This window comes from Panthera pardus, unplaced genomic scaffold (assembly GCF_024362965.1).
Source record: "Panthera pardus isolate Hobbes unplaced genomic scaffold, ASM2436296v1 HiC_scaffold_24, whole genome shotgun sequence".
NCBI lineage: Eukaryota > Metazoa > Chordata > Mammalia > Carnivora > Felidae > Panthera > Panthera pardus.
The window spans coordinates 76,347,281-76,372,191 of NW_026526810.1; the positions used below are offsets into that span (position 1 = coordinate 76,347,281).

At 39.2% G+C, this 24,911-nt stretch overlaps 1 protein-coding gene across 2 annotated transcripts; it reads right to left on the reverse strand.

Annotated features, from left to right (window-relative positions):
* Positions 1–2,349: 2,349 nt before the first annotated feature.
* On the reverse strand, positions 2,350–22,593 carry EAPP (E2F associated phosphoprotein). Of its 2 annotated transcripts, XM_019428110.2 has the most exons (6): positions 22,401–22,584; positions 17,915–18,096; positions 16,258–16,353; positions 14,974–15,091; positions 12,154–12,267; positions 2,350–4,929 (listed from the first exon to the last, which is right to left on the reverse strand). In XM_019428110.2, exons 1-6 carry the CDS (start codon positions 22,472–22,474, stop codon positions 4,653–4,655), a joined length of 861 nt encoding a protein of 286 aa, XP_019283655.1. In that variant the 5' UTR covers positions 22,475–22,584; the 3' UTR covers positions 2,350–4,652. The 2 variants fall into 2 exon arrangements, with proteins under 2 accessions (XP_019283655.1, XP_019283656.1); XM_019428111.2 differs by lacking the exons at positions 2,350–4,929; positions 14,974–15,091 and having other exon boundaries at positions 12,197–12,267; positions 22,401–22,593.
* Positions 22,594–24,911: the final 2,318 nt, after the last annotated feature.

Genomic DNA, 24,911 nt, shown 5'->3' on the forward strand with positions numbered 1-24,911 from the left:
ATAAAGAATTCCCATGTATGTACAATAATTTTTAAAACTCATATCAAATCATGAGTCAATATAGTCCAATAATTTAAAAAAATAAATAATCCATTTAAAAGGTTTTACAAGAAAAATATTCAACATTGGTTATGAATGCATCTTACTACCAGATATAACACAGGGGATGGTCTCCCTCTTCTCCCTCCACTCCCTGCCTGTCTCCTTCAGGCTTTCTGAACTAAGCCTGAGGTGGTATTCCTGCAAAGAGGGCTGGGGGTTGAGAGGGCAAAGTTTCTAAGGATTAGGAGGTTGAGGAGCTAAGAAGCAAGAACAAACAGTCTGCATGGATGTCCATGGAAACAGACCAAACACAGACACATCCTTGACCCTTTGAAACATAAGTGACAGATTTAACAAGCAACAGATTTAATGTTCTGTGTATTTCCACATAGAGAAGCATGAAGACACATTTAGAAGTAGGTAGCTTCTGGGAGGTAAGAACAACTCCTAGCTTGTAACCAGCAAGAAAACAGCAACCTCAGTCCTGTAAGATGAGGTGAATTCTGCCAGTAACTTAAGGGAGATTTGAGGTAGAATGTTCCCCAGTCAAGTCTCCAGACAAGAATGCAATCTGGCCAACAATTTGATTACAACCTTCTGAGACTGAGTAATGGACACTGAACTGTACTTACATTCCTGACTCACAAATATTATGGGGTGATATATATGCCATTTTATGCCACTAAGCTTGTGGTCATTTGTTACACAACAATAAAAATTAATACAGTGAGGGGCACCTGGGTGGCTCAGTTCGTTAAGAGTCTGACTCCTGATTTCATTTGCCTCGGGGCATGGTCTCATGGTTCATGAGTTCGAACCCCGTGTGGGGTTCTGTGCTGTCAGCACAGGGACACCTTGGGATTCTCCCTCCCTCTCTCTCTGCCCCTCCCCACCTTCAAAGTAAATAAACATTAAAAAACAAAACAAAACAAAACAAAAAACCCTAATACAGTGAGCCAAGCTGATCAGGAAAAAGAACAATTAGTTTCAGTGGGATCCCCAAACCAGAGCTCCAGGCCCATATATTTATTTATGCCTCATTTAAATATTAATTTATGCTTCATTTAAAAAGGGAATTGGGTTTGGGGGGCGAGTGCCTGGGTGGCTCAGTTGGTTAAGTGCCGACTTCGGCTCAGGTCATGATCTCCTCGTTCACAGGTTCAAGTCCCAGGTCCAGCTCTGTGCTGACAGCTCAGAGCCTGGAGCCTGCTTCAGATTCTGTTTCCCTCTCTCTCTGCCCCTGCCCCATTACCGCTGTCTCTCTCAAAAATGAATACACATTTAAAAAATTTTTCAAAAAGGGAATCGGTGGGGCTCAATGGGTTAAGCCTCTGATGTCAGCTGAGGTCGTGATCTCACACTTCGTGGGTTGGAACCCTGTATCGGTCTCTGTGCTGACAGCTTGGAGCCTGCTTCGGATTCTGTGTCTCCCTCTCTCTCTCTCTCTCTCTCTCTCTGCCCCTCCCCTACTTGTGCTCTCTCCCTCAAAAATAAATAAACATTAGATAGATAGATAGATAGATAGATAGATAGATAGATAGATAAGGGAACTGGGGCAGATTAAGGCTACAAGTGGTTCTTTAAAGGCTCATGTCTAGTTCTTTAATTTTTTTTGTAATGTTTATTTATTTTTGAGAGAGAGCCCAAGCAGGGTAGGGACAGAGAGAGCCAGAGAATCCAAAGCAGGCTCTGCGCTATTAGCTCACAAACCCCAATGTGGGGCTCAAACCCAGGAACTAGGAGATCATGACCTGTGCCGAATTCAGATATTCAACTGACTGAACCACCCAGGCATACCTAAAGGCTCACATGTAGCTCTTTAACAGAGATAAGAGAAAAACATTTACAATTACAAAATGTGAAAAGGCTATGCTGAAACACATGTTGAATAATCTGAACGCAATCACACAGTAGATACCATCCTAAGAAAACAAAAGAACAGAGAGTATACTCAAAGCTGTGCGTTAAGAGTACCTGGGTGGTTCAGTCAGTTAAGCAACCAACTTCGGCTCAGGTCATGATCTCGCAGTTGGTGGGATCAAACCCTGTGTTGGGCTCACTGCTGTCAGCACAGAGCCCACTTCAGATTCTCTGTCTCCCTCTCTCTCTGCACCTCCCTCACTTGTGCTCTCTCTCACAAAAATAAATAAAGCATTAAAATAAAATTTAAAAGCTACACATTAAAAACTGAAGCACAAAAATTGTCACAGCCCTCTCTGCTTCAAGCCAGAACAGTGCTCACCACCAATTTCCTTAAGTGATACTTCAAGGTATCTTTTTTAAATAAAGAGACATAGAGAATAGCTGTACAGTTTTATAATTTTATAACATAATATTCAAATATATTATACTCTATTCTTAGATCACTTTAAGTATTCTTGTTGCAACATATTCATGGTTACCCTGGGCATTACAATTGCCATCTTAAATTTCTAACAAACTAGCTCAAACTTAGCTTCAATAATACACAAAAGTCTGCTTTACACAGTTCTGTCTCTCCCCTTTGTTGTTGCCAAAAACTGCATCTTTATATATTGTGATTTCCTGCCTCATTTTTTGTCACTGAGTCGCATTCTGGGTAGCACCTTTTAAATATCTGCCCCAGGTGATCTTTATGTATAAGACCACTGAGAACCTTGCAGTGGAGATGAAGGTACAATGGAACAGTAGTTGTGGGATGTGGGAAGAAAGCAGGGTCTGCAATGACAGCAAGTAGGAAAAAGATCTTGCAAAGCTATAATATGGCAAAAACAAGGTTAAATTAGACTAGTAGTATTATTCTGTAACAGATCATCTGGCAATATGCTTAAACATTTAAAAGTATGTATACATCATATATAGATATATATATAGATATATATATCTATATATATATCTCCAATCAGATATCCAGCCAGATAGACATCGGCATATTATAAAAATTATAAAATATGCTATTTAGACATTGGAAATCCCTAGGAACAAATTCTTTATCATTTTTCTGCCTCCACCCAATTCATATGAACATCATACGGTCACTGGTTCCAGTTCTCCTGTGCTCCTTAGAAAGCACAGAAGGCAAGGCAGTGGGAAGGACATGTTCTCCCTTCTGGAGATGTATCATTCTGAGGGAATATGTAGAGGTCCCCCTCAAGCTCTGCTGAGCCCTGACCTCTGTGGGGAATCACTGCTCTAATGCAATCTTTTCATCTTACAGATGAGAAAACTGGAACTCAGAGGAAAATACTTGCCCAAGATTAGTGTGATAGCCTGAATTAAAATGTATTTCCTAAAGTACCTGGCTGACTCAGTCAGTACAGTAAGTAATCCCTGATCTGGGGGTTGTGAGTTCAAGCCCCATGTTGGGTGTGGAGATTACTTAAAAATAAAATCTTTTACATACATACATACATACATACATACATACAATGTATTTCCTGGGGCCCCTGGCTGGCTCACAATCAGTAGAGCATGAGACTTTTGATCTTGGGGTAGTGGGTTCAAGCCCCACTAGGGCAGAGATTATTTTTAAAAAAAATTTTTTAAATACCTATTTTCTGACTTCATTCCACTCTACCATATCTCTACTAGAATAACAGGAGGATCCTGAGTTTCCTAATGTTTTTGGAACAAGTCCAATCGTTCTTTTCAAAAGCACAGATGCCTACAATGCAATTTCCTCCAACCTGTCACTAATGATTTTTATATTAATAGCAAAAAAGAAAAAACAGTATCTTGGCTGCTGGCCACAGAAATTCCAGAACAAATAGTGGGCATAAGAGGCAGCAACTGTATTTTTAAGTCCAAGGGTGGAGGGTGAGCTTGCTCTTCCTCATCATAATTTTTTTTTTATTTTTTTTAAATGTTTATTTATTTTCGAGACAGAGAGAGAGAGACAGAGCACGAATGGGGGAGGAGCAGAAACAGAGAGGGAGACACGGAATCTGAAACAGACTCCAGGCTCTGAGCTGTCAGCACAGAGCTCGAACTCAGGAACGATGAAATCATGACCAGAGCCGAAGTCAGATGCTTAACTGACTGAGCCACCCAGGCGACCCATCACCATAAATTTCTACTTACTATGTTAATTCACTAAGGTTAGATTACTGTTAACTATACAATCCTTTTAGGAAAAGACCTATATTAATTACTGAAAGCACCTGGCAATATTACCCCATGTAACAGTTGCTAAATAATGTCACTTCATACTATGATAGAAGGTAAATATACTTTTTAGCAAAAACAATACAGACAGAAGTGGGGGTGGGGGGAATAGTGTCTAGTTTAATCACACCAAGGGTACATCCAAAATAAAAAATAACACTCTGAAACATTACTTATAACTCCAGAGCATTTTAATTCTAAAGAGTTTTAATATGTAAAAAAAGTCCCCATGGTTTCCAAATGCCCATCAAAAAGGAAATGAATAATTAGTCCCATCAAAACTGGGGGAAAATTTTTTTTAAAGGAGGTGGAAGGATGCAGGTTGACAATCATTCTCTTTCAAAAAGACAAACACTGCTTCCTCAAATAACCGCTCAGAATGTCAATGGAGAGGAATTAACAGGGAAAGTAAGTGTCCACATTTGCGTTGTATATTGTATTGGGCAATTAAATGCCAACTTAGCTATTTAAGAATGACTCGCTAAAACGTTGAAAAAATGAAAGACTTCATCCTTGTCATAGACTGCCACTTCAGTGGAACATTCGGTGCACATGACGGGGTGATAGATTTCTTCCACTTCTGCCTCTACCTGCTCTGGAGCATCTTCACGATTAGACCTCATCTTCTTATGGCCTCGCCTTTTCTTCCTGTTCTCTGGGGTTTTGTATCTTAGAACCTCCTCTTTGTTGACAGAACAATTCATCACAAACATTGCTCTATACTGAGTTTTGTATGATTCATGCCTAAGAGGAAAAACAAACGGAGAATTGCGATTTATGTCCTATTTTAATAGGTTATCTATTTAGATAAAAAAAAAAGTTTTTAACTCAAGTATAGTTGATACAGTGTATATTAGTTTCAGATGTACTACACAGTGATTCAACAGGTTTACACCCTATGTATGCTCACCATGAGTGTAGCTACCATGTCACCATACAATGCTATTACAATATCATTTTTATTCCCTATGCTGTACCTTTTTATCCCCATGACTTACTCACTCCGTACCTGGAAGCCTGTATCTCCCACTCTCCTTCACTCATTTTGGCCATCCCCCACCACCCTCTCCTCTGGCAACCATCAGTTTGTTCTCTGTAATTATGGGTCAGTTTCTGCTTTTTGTCTGTTAATTCATTTATTGTTTTTTAGATTTTACATATAGGTGAAATCATACAGTATCTGTCTTTCTTTGACTTATTTCTCTTAGCATAATACCCTTTAGATCCATCCATGTTGTTACAAATGGCAAGATCTCATTCTTCTTATGGCTGAATATTCCACTGTGTATATTAGCATATTGTCTTTATCTATCAATCAAGGGACACTTGGGTTGTTTCATATCTTGGCTAATATAAATAATACTACAATACACACAAGAGTACATGTACCTTTTCAAATTAGTTTTCATTTTCTTTGGATAAAAACCAAGAAGTGGAATTAGTGGATCATAAGTTATTGCTATTTTTAATTTTTTGAGGAATCTCTATACTGTTTTCCACAGCAGCTGCACCAATTACATTCCCACCAACAGTGCACAAGAGTTCTTTTTCTCCACATCCTCACGAACACTTGTTATATCTTGTCTTTTTGATTCTAGCCATTCTGACAAGTGTATGAATACCTCATTGTGGTTCTGATTTGCATTTCCATGATGATTAATGATGTCGAGCATCTTTTCATGTGTCTGTTTGACATCTATAGGTCTACTTTGGAAAAATGTCTAGTCAGATACTCTGCCCATTTTTTAATTGGATTATTGGTTTTTTTGGTATTAAGTTGTATTAGTTCTTTATATATTTTGGATATTAATCCCTTATCAAATGGATCATTTGCAAATATCCTCTCCCATTCAGTGGGTTTATTTTGTTGATGGATTCCTTCACTGCACAAAAGATTTTTATTTTGGTGTAGTTTACTCTTGCTTTTATCTTCCTTGCCTTAGAAGACCATCTAGAAAAATGTTGTTATAGCCTATGTCACACTACTGCCTATGTTTTCTTCTAGCCGTTTTATGCTTTCAGGTCTCACATTTAGGTCCTTCATCCATTCTGAGTTGATTTTTGTGTATGATGTAAGAAAGTGGTTCAGTTTCATTCTCGCATGTAGCTATCCAGTTTTCCTAGCACCATTTATTGAAGAGACTATCTTTTCCCCCAGTGTATATTCTTGCATCTCCAATTAGTTAAACTTTGAGAAGACCAAAAACTTACTGAAATACAACCAAAGTACAAACAGAACAAAATGGGAAATTTAAAGAAATGTTAAGGGTTATTTAAGAATAGGAAAAAACTGGGGCGCCTGGGTGGCTCAGTCAGTTAAGCATCTGACTCTTGATTTCAGCTCAGGTCATGACCTCACAGTTCGTGGGAGTAAGCCCCACATCGGACTCTGCACTGAAAGCACGGAACCTGCTTGGGATTCTCTCTCTCCCCCTCTCTTTGCCCCTCCCTCACTCATACTCTCTCTCTTCCTGAAAATAAACATTAAAAAAAAAAAAAAAAAAAGTAGGAAAAAATGTGTTAATAGATAATAAAGAATGAATATATCCTCTCTTCTATTGCTTTAAAAGTAACTTTTATCTCCAAAAATAATTTCATTTGCTCTTCAAACTTAGAAAGACAAGAAAAGTTATTGGAAACTTGAGAGCTAATGTTTTGACTGTCTTTTCACATTGTGGCCTGAGACTGCCCTCCTCTCATGACAACTGATGCCATTCTTGTCACCATTTTAGTAAAAGCTACAGTTTTAAAAGCTTAAAGAGCTTCTAGGGGCGCCTGGATGGCTCAGTCAGTTAAGCGTCCAACTTCAGCTCAAGGCACGATCCTGAGGTTCATGGGTTTGAGCCCCATGTCAGGCTCTGTGCTGACAGCTCAGATGCTATGTCTCCCTCTCTCTCTGTCCCTCCCCTGCTCATTCTCTTCCTCCTCTCTCAAAAATAGATAATAAACATTTAAAAAATGAGAAATAAAAATAAAGAATTTGACGAAATTCAACACCAATTCATGGTAAAAATACCCAATAAACTAAAAATAGAAGGAACTTCAATACAATAAAGGTCATATATGAAAATTCCACAGCTAACATCATATTCAAAAATGAAAATTTTTCCTCTAAGATCAAGAACAAGACTAAAAATATCTGCTTTCACCATTTCTATCCAACATAGTACTTGAAGTTCTAATCAGAGCAATTAGCTAAGAAAAAGAAATAAAAGGCATCCACGCTGGAAACAAATAATTCACAGATGACATGATCTTGTATGTAGAAAATTCTGAGCATTACACAAAAAAACTATTAGAGCTAATAAACTACTTCAGCAAAGTTTCAGGGTACAAAATCAACACACAAAAATCTGTTCATTTCTATACATGAGCGATGAACAATCCAGAAAGGAAAACAGAATAGAGGTTACCACAGGCTGGGGTAGGAAGGGGTAGAGAATGGGGAATTTTGTCTAATGGGTACAAGGTTTCTGTTTGCAATGACAAAAAAGTTTCTAAAATGGACTGTGGTGATAGCTGCACAATATTGTGAATGTAGTTCATGTCACTGAGTTGTACACTTAAAATGGTTAAAATGGGGTACAAGAGTACCCACTCTCACCAGTCCTAGTCGACATAGTACTACAAGTCCTAGCCAGAGCAATCAGGCAAAAAAAATGAAATAAAAGGAATCCAAATAGGGAAGAAGTAAAACTGTCTCAGTTTGTAGATGATATAATCTTATACGCATAAAATTTTAAAGACTCCACCAAAAAAAATATTAAAATATTGTTAAAATAAATATAAAATTCAATGAAGTTTCAGGACACAAAACCAATTACAGGGGCGCCAGGGTGGCTAAGCGTCTGAATCTTGATTCTGGCTCAGGTCATGATCTCATGGGTTCAGGAGATAGAGCCCTGCATCGGGCTTTGCACTGACAGCACAACGCCTGCTTGGGATTCTGTCTCCCTCTCTCTCTGCCCCTCCCCCACAGCTGCTCTCAAAACTTTAAAAAAATTTTTTTAAAAAGGGGGGGCCCAGGTGGCTCAGTCAGTTAAGCATCCCCCTTCAGCTCAGGTCAAGATATCACAGTCTGTGAGTTCAAGCCCCATGTCAGGCTCTGTGCTGACAGCTCAGAGCCTGGAGTCCGCTTCGGATTCTGTCTCCCTCAGTCTCTGCCCATCCCCTGCTCATGCTCTGTCTCTCTCAAAAATAAATAAATGTTTAAAAAAAGATTAAAAATAAAAATTACAAATCTGCTCTCTATACATTAAAAGTAAACTATCTGAAAAAGAAATTAAGAAAACAATCCCATTCATGATGGCATCCAAAATAATAAAACACTTGGGAATAAATTTAACCAAGGAGGTGAGAGATTTATACACAGAAAACTGTTAAGACATTCATGAAAGAAAACGAAGAAAATACACGTAAATGGAAAGATAACCCATGTGCACGCATCAAAAGAATTACTATTGTTGGGGCACCTGGGTGCTCAGTGGTTTAAGTGTCAGACTTCAGCTCAGGTCATGATCTCACAGTCCATGAGTCTGAGCCCCACATCAGGCTCTCTGCTGTCAGTGCAAGAGAGCTTGCTTTGGACTCTCAGTCCCCCACCCCACTCTCTGCCCCTCCCCTACTTCCCCAGTGGTGTTCTCTCTTTCTCTCTCTCTCAAAAATAAATAAACATTAAAAAAAATTTTTTTTTAATTTTTTAAAGAATTACTGGGTCACCTGGGTGGCTCAGTAATTTGAGCATCTGACTTTGGCTCAGGTCATGATCTCGCAGTCCGTGAGTGCAAGCCCCATGTTGGGCTCTGTGCTGTCAGCTCAGAGCTTGGAAACTACTTCAGATTCTATGTCTCCCTCTCTCTCTGCCCCTCCCCCACTTGCATTCTGTCTCTCCCTGTCTCTCAAAAATACAGAAATGTTAAAAAAAAAAAAGAATTACTATTGTTAAAATGTCCATACTACCCAAAGCTTTCTAGAGTCAATAGAAATAGAAAAAAATCTTATATAGAAAAAAACCTCAAATTTGTGTGGAATCACAAAAAACTCCAAATAGCCAAAGCAACCTTGAGAAAGAACAACAAAGCTGTAAGTATCACACTTCCTCATTTTAAACTGTACTACAAAGCTTTGATCATCAGGGGTGTCTGGGTGGCTCAGTCAGTTAAGCGGTTAAGCCTCTGACTTCAGCTCAGGTCATGATCTCACAATTCATGAGTTCAAGCCGTGCGTCGGGTTCTGTGCTGACAGCTCGGAGCCTGGAGCCTGCTTTGGATTCTGTGTCTCCCTCTCTCTCCTCTGCCCACACTCTCTGTATTCATTTAAATGAATAAACATTTAAAAATTTTTAAAAAAACAAAAACAACAAAGCTATGATAATCAAAATAATATGGGACTAGCATAAAAACAGACTCACAGACTCACAGAACAGAGAACCCAGAAGTAAACTCATGCATACACGGTCAACTAATATTTGACAAGGGAGCCAAAAATATTCAATGCTGGGAAGATAATATCTTCAATGAATGGTTTTGGAAAAACTGGACAGTCATTTGCAAAATAATGAAACTGGACTACTGTCTTACTCCACTCACAAAAATTAATTCGAAATAGATTAAAGACTTAAATTTAAGACATGAAGTTGTAAAACTACTCAAACATAGGGAAAAAGCTCAACATGAGTCTTAGCAATAACTTTTTGGATAAGCACAAGCAACAAAAGCACAAGTTGCGGGAGCTTAGGTGGCTCAATCAGTTAAGCATCCAACTTTTAATTTCAGCTCAGGTCACAATCTCATGGTTGTGAAATGGAGCCACACATCAGGCTCTGTGCTGGAGGTGGAGCCTGCTTGGGATTGTTTCTCCCCCTCTCTCTGCCCTTCCCCCACTCATAGTATCGAAATAAATAAACTTTTTTTTTTTAAGTTAAAAAAATTAAATAATGTAAGTGGGACTATATCAAACTAAAAAGCTTCAGCACAGCAAAGAAACAATCAACAAAAGGAAAAGGCAATCTATGGAATGGGAGAAAATATTTGCAAATCATGTATCTGATAAGGGGTTAACAGGTTAACATTCAAGGAACTCCTACAACTCATTAGCAGAAAATAAACAATCCAATTAGAAAATGGGCAAAGGAGGGGCGCCTGGGTGGCTCAGTCGGTTAAGCGTCCGACTTCAGCTCAGGTCACGATCTCACGGTCCGTGAGTTCGAGCCCCGCGTCGGGCTCTGGGCTGATGGCTCGGAGCCTGGAGCCTGCTTCTAATTCTGTGTCTCCCTCTCTCTCTCTCTGCCCCTCCCCTGTTCATGCTCTGTCTCTCTCTGTCTCAAAAATAAATAAACGTTAAAAAAAAATTTAAAAAAAAAAAAAATGGGCAAAGGACCTGAATATTTTTCCAAAAAAAGATATACAAATGGCTAATAGGTACATGAAAAGGTGTTCACCATCCTTAATCATCAGGGAAATGCAAATCAAAACTACAGAGAGATGTCACTTTATACCTGTTAGAATGGCTATTATCAAAAAGACAAGGGATAACAAAAGTGAAACCTTGTGCACTATTGGTGGGAATTTAAATTGGTACAGCCACTATGAAAACAATATGGAGACTCTTCAAAATACTAAAAATATAACTACCGTATGATCCAGCAATCCCACTTCTGGGTATATATCTGAAGGAAATGACATCACTATCTCAAAGAGGTATATGTACCCCTACCTCAGCCAGGTGATAAAGGTCAACATTACCAGTCATAAATCTGTTGATTTTTGGTTGATAGTCTGCGCCCTTGATATAATGTAATGAAAACAACACTTTAGCTCTATGGTCTTCTCTCCAAAACCTACTGCAACAGAATTCTTAACAGCCAAAACATGAAACAAACTAAGTGTCCATGCATAGGTGAATGGATAAAGAAAACATGGTGTATAGATACAATGGAGGAGGAGGAGGAGGAGGAGGAGGAGGAGGAGGAGGAGGAGGAGGATCCTGCCATTTGTGAAAACATGGATGAACCGTGAGAGCATTATACTAAATATGTTAGACAGAGACAGAAAAATCCTGAATGATTTCACTTATATGTGGAATCCAAAAAAAAAAAAAAAAACAACAAAAAACCTGAACTCCTAAACACAGAGTGTAGATTTGTGGTTGGTGGGGGAAGGGTGGATGGGTGAAGACAGTCAAATGGTACAAACTTCCAGTTATAAGATGGAGAAGGTCTGGGGATATAATATTGTTTAAATAGTTACCAACATTGTACTACATCCTTGAAAGTTGCTAAGAGAGATCTTAAAAGTTCTCAATATATACACACGCAAAAGGTATTAAATTTTTAAATGATCTAGTTGACAATAAACTAAATATACAAATGATGGACTCTTTAATAAAAAAATTTTGATGGTTAAAATGGGACATCTTATATGTATTTTATCACAATTTTTTTAAAAAGAGTGTATTTGAGGGGTGCCTGGGTGGCTCAGTAGGTTGAGCATCCACCTTTGGCTCAGGTCATGATCTCACAGTTTGTCAGTTGGAGCCCTGCATCGGGCTCACTGCTCTCAGTGCACAGCCCGCTTTGGATCCTCTGTCCCCCTCTCTGTCTGCTCCTCCCCCACTCGTTCTTGTTCTCTCTCTCTCTCTCTAAAATAAATAAAACATTTTTAAAAATGTGTATTTGAGAGATTATGTCATTCCACAACATACATGCAGTTTCACTGAATCTGTGTCAGTAATGGTTAAGTGTTTTATTAAAAAACTACTTACAATAAAACTACATATAACCAAAAGTATTTGCATAAAGATTAGTCATATAGCAGCAAGGATATAAGAGGACAGAACTTTATTAGAATTCCTAAGTATATACCTCAAAAGTCTATTTCTGATTTAAACAAAAGATCACCAAATTGTTTTCATTGTGTGCATGTGTATGTACGTGTGTGTGTGTGTGTGTTGTTACCCTTTATCCATTACCTTTGGCAATCAAGGCATAGTGTGGTCATGCAGGCAGGGCAGTTCAGGACAGCATCACTATTTGGAACAGGCTGTTGTTGTTGATGTGGCCTCTGTATTCCAAAACCATGGTAGCTAGAACAGAAAAAGAAAGGGGGGCAAGGGGTGCACATTAAAGCCAGATCTTGATTTCTTTTTCTTTTTTATTTTAAGGAGGCCCCACTCCCTCCTTTTAAGGGGCTCAAACTCACAATTCCAAGATTAAGAGCCACATGCTCTATGGATTGAGCCAGCCAGACACCCCCAGTAGCATGATTTCTAATGCCACTCTCCAATAAAAGAAACTAGTACTCCTCTGAAAAATAACTGATTCTAGGAATGAGGCATACAAGATGAACCTGGAGCATCCTGTAGTACCAGAAAGTAAGGAAGTGCTCAAAAACAACGAGGTAGGTATGTCAAGGGGGCACAGAAGTCAACTGAAAAGAGTTCCCAGTGGACAAAGCTGAAACAATGAGAACAACAAAATAATGTAGTATTGGATTATAACCTGAAGTATAAGTAAATACCCATGAGTCCATAGTGATATAAATGACTGAACAAATTGAAGGAACAATGAAGGAACAAAGGAAGGAAGGAAGGAAGGAAGGAAGGAAGGAAGGAAGGAAGGAAGGAAGGGACAAATCTCCCATAAAGAAGAATAATTAATGAAGATACTCTCCCCTTAAGGAAGCGGAGCATAACTCCCCACTCCACAAGTTTGGGCTGCACATAGTGACTTCCTTCCAAAGAGTACAATATGGAAAGGAGGGGCAGAGGGTAACTTTACAGTTGAGAAATCTGACAAACACTTCCATACCATGGCAATCAAGGTCAATATTAGGTCACTATTAACAACTGATCACAAAATGATGAAAATTGCACTTTATCTCTGTGGTCTTCCTCCCCCAAATTCATAATCCCAGTCTAATCATGAGAAAAACATCAAACAAATTCCAATAGAATGGCCTCCTACAATGTATCTGTCCAGTATTCCTGAAAAATGTTAAGGTCATCAAAACCAAGAAAAAGTGTGAAAACTGTCAGAGCCAAGAAGAGCCTAAAGGGACATGACAATTAAAAGTAACATGGCACGCTCGCTTTGGCAGCACATATACTAAAAAACTAACATAGCATCCTGGATGGGCTCTTGGAACAGAAAATGGACAGAAGGTAAAAACTAAGGAAATGTGAATAAACTATGGACCTTAGTTTATAATAATGTATAAATACCAGTTCATTAATTGTGACAAATGTACCATATTAATGTAACATGTTAACAGGTGAAACTGTGTGTGTGTGTGTTGTTGTGGGAAGGTATATGGGAACCATGTTATTATTGGCTCAATTTTTCTGTAAATCTAAAACTCTTCTAAAAGCATAAAGTCTATTAATTTGAAAAACCTAGTAAAGCTACATTTAAAAAACAAGCATGTAAGCTCTAAGTGCCTAAGGATTTTGGTCTGTTTTGTTCCTTGCTGTATTTCAAGAATACAAAACAGTGTCTAGTACATAAGTGTCCAATAAATATTCGCTGACTGCAAAATTACAGCACGAATCTACCTATGAAAGTAAAGTATGAAAGTATATATTCTTAAAAGGGACTTATGGTAAACTCCTAAAACCTCAACAACAGAAAATAAATCATGTGGCATTACTTTCTAAATCCTTTAAATGTCTCTGGGGAAAAATACTGAAAACATGTAGTACATACTTTAAAACTGTTGTTAAATACCTCCAATGCTTAACAGATTTCAAAACCCAAACCCAAGAAAGTAACTTATTCATTCAATAGCTACTTAATGAGAGCCCATTTTACAAAGTGCAAGATGCCTGGGATAAAGCAGTGAACAGACAGGCATGATTACTGCCCTTGTGATACTTAAAAAGTAGTGAGTTCATTATTTTAAGTTGGTTTCTGTGGTCTCAAAAGGCAACTACTGCTTGATGCAGGAATGTGAGTAAGTCAATAAAATGTTATTTCTTCTCAAGATTATATAACAAAAGGGGTGCCTGGCTGGGTCATGAGTTCAAGCCCGACATTGGGAGTAGAGTTTACTTTAAAAAAATTGTTTTTTAAAGATTATATAATAAAGATACATTCCATCTTACCTCACTGACAAATTCTTTTACCAGAATCAAGAGCTACACTATAATTTCCTTAACTATCTCAATACTCATAGCACTTAAAATGTTTATTTTACACTGGGGATATTCATGGGGCAGGGGCGCTTGGGTGGCTCAGTCAGTTGAACATCTGACTTTGGCTCAGGTCATGATCTCACAGTTCATGAGTTCGAGCCCCACATCAGGCTTTGCATTGACAATGCAGAGCCTGCTTCAGATGATCTTTCAAAAATAAACAAACATTAAAATACACACACACACACACACACACACACACACACACACACACACACACAAATATATTCATTAGGGGTGCCAAGGTGGCTCAGTTGGTTAAGCATCCAACTTCAGCTCAGGTCATGATCTCACAATTTTTGAGCTTGAGCCCCACATCAGGCTCTCTGCTGTCAGCCACAGAGCCCGCTTCGGATCCTCTGAGCCCTGCCCTCTGCTGCTCCCCCATGTGCACCCACACACTCTCTCTCTCAAAAATAAATCATCTGAATGAAATTTGCTGGTAATTTTCAAAGTAAACAATTCAGCAGTGTTTTTCTCAAAAATTTTAATGTATGTCCATATGAACATATACACATACAGTGAAAATGTGAATGTTGTAAATATCACCTTCTAATCATTTTTCTCTGAAGATTCTAAATATTAAAGGTAAGTTCTTACCCTCTTCTCTGTGCATCAACCCAGGCCTGATCTCTGTTATCTTTCTCAGGATCATACAGTAATTCATCATTTGTTGGAATCCTGTGTCGTTTCTTCTTTTTCTTCTTGGTCACCTGTGCTAATTTTGAAAATGTTAAGGATATGGCTAGGTATGTCTAAATTACACACCTTTTTAAGACAGAATGTAGAATTCCCACCTACCTTTTTTTTTCTACTTATATTTTCCTAAAAAAAAAATTTTTAACTATTCCTCCAAATAAAGTTCTTATCCAATTAACAAAGCATCAGGACACCTGGGTAGCTCAGTCACTTAAGCATCCGGCTCTTGATTTCAGCTGAGGTCATGGTCTTACTATTCGTGGGTTCAAGCACAGGATCAGACTAGGATTCTATCCCTCCCTCCCCCTCTGCACCTCCCCTGTGTGAACGTCAAAATAAATAAATAAACTTAAAAAAAACCAAGGGATTAAAATGAAGGTGACAGAAGAGGCAAGAATTGTTTCTTCACTAAAAACTGTTGTTATCTCAAAAACCAAATTCAAATAATGAGGATTCAGAGTCTCAGAAAGGTCAAAGGGAGCCAAGATTAGAAAATTTTGATGTATAAAGTCTCAACAAGTTCCTATCTATAAAATGGTAGTGAAATCAAAATAAAATATTTCAAAAATGAATGAAAAAACACTATGATAATCCACATACACTAGACTTTTAAAATGTACTTAGGTCAATACTTAGGTAATAATACATACAAACATAAAATTGTTTCTTCACCATATAAATGTGTTGTCTGTGTATTCCAGTGTAACTACTGATATAATTAAATTAGTTGTAGTCCTTATTATGTTTACCTTTGCTCAGATTTTATACAAAATCAATTCTAAAGAACAGAGGCTGATTAAAAAAAAGCAGGAAGTCAGAAAAAATTCTGCAAAATATATTTATAAGTTTCTAAATTTCCTATAAAAATATAGAAACTATTTGCAGGTGTGAAACCAAATATTGCTGCATTAAGGAACCTTAAGGAAGAGTGTGGCCAAGAGCCCTGAGTCGGGACACCCCGTCCTTCTCCCTGGGCACACCCATGCAGTACCCTTGCCGGTCCCAAGGCCTCATATGTGCATTCCCATCTGTTTTTATTCATCATTCCTGCTTTTGTTTTCACATCAATGGCCTACCATTTCTTAGAAGACAAAACTCAGATGGAAATCCTAAAATCCAATAATTGTTAGGTAAATGTTTTTTCCATAAAATATAACGGCTAAACCTGGTAAACATGCTACTTACCTGTTTTGTCTTCATCCTCAGAATCAGAATCAAAATATATATCATCGTAGTACTTTGTCAGAGCTGTTCCAACTTTTCCAGTTCCTGAAGAAGACCCTAGTTACGCAAGGGAAGTTTAAAGACTAAACCATACATAACTGACAAGAAAAAAAACTCAGTATATTCTTCCATCACCTCAAAGCAGTATCAACTCATTCCCAATCTCATTTGGATGGAAAAATACTTTCACATCAATGACTTACTGAATGTTTGTGCCCTGTGCAATTACAGAGAACTGTAATTGTTAATTATAGAAATGGATCAAGTGTTCCAAATCATGAGAAAATTATTCTCTCACCCTTCCCACAAATCTAATTCAATAAAATAGCCTATTTCCAGATTGCCACCATACAGCTCTCTAACTTTCAGCCATGCAGTACACGTGAAGAATAGGGAATAAACATCTTGTTGTAAGGGACTTCAGGGGAAAGAGGATAAGAGCCCTAAAGAGCGGCAGAGGGAATGACACAAGAACACATTCCTTCTCTCCTCACTTGTGCCTAGTGCCATGACTCATACTGTATTCATGTCATATGCTTGTGTCCCTAATTCTTCCTCTTAATTAACATCTGCTTTTGCTTTTATTATTATTATATATGCTTTCAGTTCCTAACAGTTAATACATAGCATATACTATGGAAACCAAAGCTAAGGCACAAATCAGTTTTTGGATCAAGTACACTTTACATAAAGACAAAGTACCAAATGAAGTATGTTTCACTACTTACTAAAATGACACAATTTGTGGTGACATATTCAATGTGCCCCTATCAATGCTATATAACTCGAAAAATACCTCTCTAAGCTTGTGTGTCTTTTTCTTTTTTTCTTTTTTATCCTGGGGTAAAAATAAAGGAGGGAGTTCTGAGTGGCTCAGTTAGTTGAGCATCTGACTCTTGATTTCGGCTCAGATCTTATTTATTTTGAGAGAGAGAGAGAGAGAGAAGGAGAGAGTGAGTGAGCGCATGCGTAGGAGTGGGGCAGAGAAAGAGAGGGAAAAAGGAGAATCACAAGCAGGCTCCAAGCTGTCAGCGCAGAGCCCAACCTGGGGCTTGACGTCATGAACCATGAGATCATGACCTGAACCAAAATCAAATTGGAACACTCAACCAACTGCGCCGCCCAGGCATGCCACAAATAAACTCTAAAAAAAAAATTACAAAAGGAAATCATGCAAGTAAACAATACTAAACAGTGTCATTTCAACGACACAGGAAAATTCTTCACTAGTCATCAAAGAAACTATGCTCAGGTTGCCAAATACATTTATTCATTCACTCGGTAAATATTTAATGAGCACATACTCAAAGTGCTGGGATGCAACAGGGCACAAATGAGGTTCCTGCCTTGTAAAGCTTAGAAAAATATCTATATGAGGGGCACATGGGTAGCTCGGTCAGTTGGATGGCTGACTTCGACTCAGGTCACAATCTCACGGTTTTTGAGTTCAAGCCCTGCATCAGGCTCTGGGCTGACAGCTCAGAACCTAGAGTCTGCTTCGGATTCTGTGTGTCACTCTCTCTCTCTGCCCCTCCCTGACTCACACTCTGTCTCTCTCAATACTGAATAAATGTTTAAAAATATGTATATATATCTATATGAAAATCTAAAAGTTTACCTGTTTCCAGAGGGGATAACTTGTCCTCCATTGTTTTTATGGTGGAATTTAATTCAGCTTCCATTTCTTTTTCAAATTCATCTTCACTAGATGATTCACTTTCTCCAGTAAGACATTCTCTGATGAGTTTTCGTTTTTGGTCAGGAGTTCCATGTAAAAGCACATCCACTTCATCTTCAGAACTAGTATACGTTTAAATCATAAGGCACATGAATACTAAAAAATTAAAATAACTTATAACTCCCATCATCTCCTTACCCAACAGTTTTAAGTTTTACAAGGTTGCCTTTATCTATTATATTACAGACAGCTATTCTCATTTAAAGATCAACCCTTTCTGCATATTTCTAAATATATTTTTAATGTCTGCATAACATTTCATCTTACAGATGCTGTACATTTATTTCTAACTCTTTGCTATTATGCTACAATGAATATCTCTGTAGAGTATATGTAATTTTCTGTTGATTTCCTTAGGATAAATGTCTAGAATTAGACATACAAGCATCTTTCTGACTTCTTGAATTATCACACTGTTATTTCCAAAAGTTTTGTATCAATTCATACTTCCATCAGCAATGAAAATTTTACTGTTTTTTAAAGATTTTTAAAACTCTAAGTACTTAAATAAAACTTAGTATATATAACCAATATATAGCTAATATAACCACACAAAATGTTAACAGATAAAAGGCACAATGCTACAGAGAACTATTAAGAGAAAGTTATATTACAATTGCTCCTGAGCAATTATTGCCAATATACTTGGCCTTTTGCATCTGTCCCCATTACCAACAGTATGACAGTGGGGCACCTGGGTGGTTCAGTCATTAAGCAGCCAACTCTTGATTTCAGCTCAGGTCATGATCTCACAATTTGTGAGTTTGAGCCCTGCATCCAGCTCTGCACTCACTGTGCAGAGTCTGCTTTAGATTCTCTTTCTCCCTCTCTCTGCCCCTCCTCTGCTCTTTCTCTCTCTCAAAATAAATAAGCTTAAAAAAATTTTTTTAAATAAATAACAGTATGACAGAATTAAACCAGATATCAAAAAGAATGAAATGTTATCAAAATGAGTGAAATGCCTAAGATATTTTTAATATAATCAACAATTCATAAATAATGTTCAATTATTTGTGGTCTGATGAATAGTTGCAGACTACCCCTGGTTTTTGTTTCTCTATTTTCTTCTTCTACAACAATGCTTTTGAGCCTCCAGCAGAAGGTAAATCAGAAAACTGCAGTTCACACCAATCAAGTCTGCTAGTGATAGAGGCCTTAGCCAGATTCTACTCTCAAGAGAATTCCCCATCTAACAACATTCCTCATCCTGACCAGCATGCTCCCTTTCTCCAGTACCACTATATTCATTTGGGTTCTCTTAACTCTGCCTGTCCCACCATATCCTAAGGATCTCCAGGCCTCCAAACTCTTCCATTTCAGTACACTCTTAATCCTGTTGCCAGAAAGTTATTCCTAAAGAACTCTCATCATACCACTAGCCAATTCCCAAAGAAATCATCCATGGCCAAACTTCTGAGCACAGCATTCAAAAAAGCCTTTCCCATTTGGTTTCAACTTATCTTTTCAACGTTACCTCTCACCCACCAGTGGTCTCCAACGGGGAGCATTTTGTTCTCCAGAGAACATATGGCATAGCTAGAGACATTTTTGATTGCCACAAATTGGGGCAGGGGGTGGAGGAGGGGCTACTGGCTTCTAGTGGGTAGAGGTCAGGGATGCTGCTAAACATCCTATAATGCACAGAATAACCCCCTCAATAGAGAATTATCTGATCAAAGATGTCAATTCTACTGACGCTGAGAAACTCTGATTTTCCCTATATTCAAGTGTTTCCAAAGGGCAAAATGCAGATTATCTTAAGGAGTACCAAGACAGACCACTAAATAACTTTGAAGCCATTGCTGGTGGGAATGTAAAATGATAAAGCTTCTATGGAAAACAGCTTGACAGTTTCTTATAAAACTAAACATGCAACCACCATACAATCCAGCAATCACACTCCTGGGCATTTATCCCAGAAAACTGAAAACTAACATTCACACAAAAACCTCTACATGAGTGTTTACAGATACTTTATTCACAAGAGTCAAAACTAGAAACAATTAGACATCCTTCAATAAGGGAATGGTTAAGGGGTGCCTGGGTGGTTGAGCCAGTTGAGCAACTGACTCTTGATTTCAGCTCAGGTCATGATCCCAGGGTCATGGGATAGAGGCCTGTGTCGGGCTCTGTGCTGAGTGTGGAGTCTGCTTAAGATTCTCTCTCTCTCTCTCTCTCTCTCCCTCTGCCCCCTGCCCCACTCACACTATCTAAAATTAAAAAATATTTTTAAAAATTTTTAAATACGGGAATAGGTAAAACAAATGTGAAATAGTACTCGGCAATAAAAAAGGAATGACTTACTGACACCTGCAATAATGTGGATGAACCTCCAGGTATTACGCTGAATGACAAAAACCAATCCCAAAAGGTTACATACTGCATGATTCTGTTTACATAATATTCTTGAAAAGGACAAAATTATAGAAGTGGAAAATAGATTGGTAGTTACCAGCAGTTAAGTAGTGCATGGGAGAGAGGGGACAGGAAGTGAGCAATGAGGAATCCTTGTGGTAATGGAAATGTTCTATATCTTGACCCCATTAATGTCGATATCCCAGGTGTGATATTACAGCAAAGTTTTATCAAATATGTTAACATTGAGGGAAACTGGGTGGAGAAGACACAGAATCCCTCTGTATTATTTTTTGTTTAACTTTTCTTATAGCATAATTTACTGCCACAAGTACATGCATTTAAATATACAATTAGGATGCCTGGGTGTCTCAGTTAAGCGTCCAACTTGGTTTCAGCACAGGTCATGATCTCATGGTTGGTAAGATCAAACCCCAGTTCGGGCCCTGCACTGGCATCTCAGAGCCTGCTTGGGTTCTGTTCTGTCTCTCTGCCTCCCTGCCACTCTCCCCCTCTCTCTCATTCTCTCTCTCTCAAAATAAATAAATATTTTTTTAAAAGAAATTTAACTCAAAAAAATCTAATGTTTGTTTATTTGAGAAAGAGAGAAAGTAGGGAAGGGGCAGAGAATGAGAGAATTCCAAGCAGGCTCCATGCTGTCACTGGCAGGGCCCAACTCAGGGCTTGATCTCACCAACCATGAGATCATGACCTGAGCCGAAATTAAGAGCCAGACACTCAGCCAAGTGAGCCACCCACGCACCCCAACCTAAGGAAAAGTATTAAATGAATAGTAACACGGGGAAATATAGAGACAGTAACGGCTAAATAACTCAAGTCCAGGAAACCCTGCAATATTCCAATCAAACTGAATTACTAATTGAGGCCTACTAATTCATATACCTCCTTTCACAGACCAGACCCATTAACTGACACTCTTTCTCTCAGGAAACCTTGGAATCCATCCTTACTCCCCACAAGAGAAATCTTCACAGCAGTCTAATCTCCCAAGCCTTCAACCCCTCCCAGGATAACACGAGGAAACATTATAATTGAAGAAAGGTCAGTTTCACAAAAAGCTTAGTTGAACAGAATGTTTTAGATTTATTAATAGGATCTGCTGCCAGCTTTAAAAAGTGGATAAATTTTCCTGGAACTCTCTTGCCAACATAACTGCAAGCTTCCCCCAGGTAGGATTAATCCCTCCTTTCTGGAAATTCCCACAGAATTTGATTTGTGACTATCTCAGGCCACTGTTTTCTACAATACTCTTCTGAGATACATACTTCTTTTCAAGATATTTATCTTCCGAGATACGTGTCTGATTTCCCCTACTATAGTGCAAGCCTGTAGAAAACCGTAGCCCAGAGAAAGCACAGATAGGCGTTCAAAAAGGGAGGCTGAATAGTCCCTTATTTCTGTTTATGGCAGTTTCGTCTTCAAGATTGTCAGTTCACAGTAAGTCCCATAAGCCTCACAACATACTTAAGATATAGTTATTATATTGCCTTTTTCTGTTTATTTATTTTGGAGACAGCGGGGGTGGGGGTGGGGGGGGTTCTTAATCAGGCTGCACGCCCAGCGCTGTGCCCAACATAGGGGGATCTCACGACTCTAGAGATTATGACCTGAGGGGAAATCAAGAGTCCCAGGCTTAACTGACTGGGCCAACCGGGAGCCCCTATTATAGTTCCTTTTTATAGATGAGCAAAAGGAGGATAACTTGCCTTCAGTCATACTGTTAGCAAGCTGCAGAGGCAGGATTCGATTCCAAGGTTTTTGAAGACTTACTCCAGAATATCTCTGTTCCCCGCGCGAGTGTCGCTCTTCCCCCCCCCCCCCCACCTCACCAGAACCCCCCTCGGCGTCGCACAGGCAACAGCGAGGCGCAAAAGGCGCCCAACTGCTGGCCCGAGGGTCCCCAAAGGCCTGGTAGGCGCAGCGAATACAGAAGGCTAAAAGCCTGGCCTCGGCCCGAAGCCTCGGGGGCCGGGACGGGACAGGGACCCACCTGCTCAAAGCTGGCTCCTCATCGCTAGGCTCTTCAACTGCGTAGGGGTCATAGTCATCCTGGACCCGGTTCATGGTGGCCTGTACCCTCTGGCACCAGCTGCAAGCGGCCGCTCGGTACTTGTTTACTCCACAGGCCGCTCCGCTAAAAGGTCTGGAACCCACTTCCGCCCGCACTTCCGTGCCCTCCCTGCGCGCCTGCGCAGATCATCCTAGCAAGAGGGCGGGGAGAAAGGATCAGCCCTAGCATCCACCACAGCGGTGCGCTGCTTTCGCTTACCTGAAAAGAGCTACCTTATTACTGAAAATAGTAATTAGGACCGTCATAAGTAGCAGTCTCTGAGACGAGCACTCTATGTACAGTGTCTCACATCGTGACATAAAGGAGCAGAAATCTAGACGCTGAGGAACAGGCAGCACATAACAAAAGCTCTTTAGGATCCTCAGTAATTTCTGAGAGTGTAAAGGAGTCCTTAGACCAAAAAGTTTGAGAACTCTGATATAAAGACAATTCAGTTGATACCTGGAAAAAAGAACCTCCGTTTTGGAGGACTGTTACAGGCTGTAACAGAGGGGAGGAAATAAAAGTCTCTGGCTTGGTAACTTCTATTTTGTGTCATTCTTTTGGGAGGATTAAGAGTTATTTTTATTTTCATTTTATTATATCTTTGGTAATTGCAGATTTCTTCCAATGAAGCAGTTATTTATAGTTGCCTGCTCAGTAATTAAGAACTATAAAGCTTAAGTGTGGAAAGCTTGAATTCTTTCCTAGATTTGTTACTGATTTGCTCTAGAGGCTTAGAAAAGTCACATAATTAATGGGTCTTATGCTGGTTCCCTTGTTTATAAAATGACATTAAGGATAAAATAACTCCTACTTTTACTCCTATGTTAACAGAAACTTTGTCTCAGTCCGTCCTCTCCCTGTCCCTCCATCAGGAGTTGCACTTAACTCCCTCTACACACCCAAAGTCACATAGCACATCCTGTGGGGCTCCACCATTATGCTGTCTGCCTTCCTATGGGAACCCCATACTCCACCAGCTGGGCTGGGCCCCTTCTAGGAAGAAAAACTTTGTAAATATGAAATGGTTTGTACTAGTGTTAGTTATAAAGAATACCCTTAAGTTTAGATTCGACTATTTAAAATGGAATCCTATTAGGGGCGCCGGCTGGCTCAGTCTGTGGAGCATGTGACTCTTAATCTCGGGGTCAGGAGTTCAAGCCCCCTGTTGGGCCTGTAAGGGTTAAATTGTAGTGTAGGGCTAACCTGTAGTTTGAGAGATAACAGCTTTGTGCTAACACTGAAGGTTAAGAGATAACAGCCTTGCTTTACTCTTATAAATTACGCTTCATACTCTTGTAAATTAGGCTTCAACAATTAAGGAAACAAAAGTTCAAAGAAAAGAGCATCAGAGGCAGGGTCAAGGAGATGCACTGGTTGCAACTTAACGGCAGAAAGTCTAAAATAATCACCCCATCCGGGAACTGTTTCGAACTCATCTGGGAACTATTTCTTTGTTCTGTTCCCAGGTGATGATAAAACGATGTGATCAGCTATAAAAACTCTGTACCCCGGCTGTTCGAGGCCGCACTCTGATCAAAAGTGTTGGTCCCGATCGGTCGACCTTGCCTTTCATTGCAATAAACTTTGTTGTGACTGTCACTGGTGCCCATAATATTCTGTTTCAGGAGTCGTGTGGATGCAACAGGGCCTAGTGCTTACTTTAAAAAACAAAAATTGGGGCACCTGGGTGGCTCAGGTGGTTAAGCATCCAACTTTGGCTCAGGTCATGATCTCGAGGTTTTTGAGTTCAAGTCCCACGTTGGCCTCTGTGCAGACAGCTTGGAGCCTGCCTCAGATTCTGTGTGTGTGTGTCTCTCTCTCTCTGCCCCTCCTCCACTCTCTCTGTCTCCTCTCAAAAATAAAATTTAAAACTGTTTAATAAATAAAAACTCTATATATAAACTTCTGATACAGTAGACTCTAGAACTTTTTTTTTTTATGATTTTGGTATATTCATTCCGGTAAAATGCCTACAAAACATAAAGTAAAACCCCCAAATAACAGTTTATGTAGCTAAAGGATGCCTAATTTGGTCTATGTAAGTCTCTTAAGGGTGAGCGAGTTATAAAACCAGGATATGCTTTATATTAAGGCAACTCAAATTTCCTTTTCTTTTCTTTTTTAATGCTTATTTATTTATTTTTGAGAGTCGGGGATAGTGGCAGAGAGAGAGGGTGACAGAGAATCCCAGCAGGCCCCACACTGTCAGCACAGAGACACACACTGGGCTCGAACCCACCAACCACAAGATCATAACCTCACCTGAAATCAAGAATCAGTCACTCAACCAACTGAGCCACCCAGGGAACCCAAATTTCCTTTTGGAAGTCTATGTATGTGCAAGACTAAAACTCTTACTATCCAAAACATGTTTAACAGAAACATCTGAAAAAACACTGAAAACTTAGTGGCTCAGATATTCCAAATTTAGTGTTGATTTGTGCA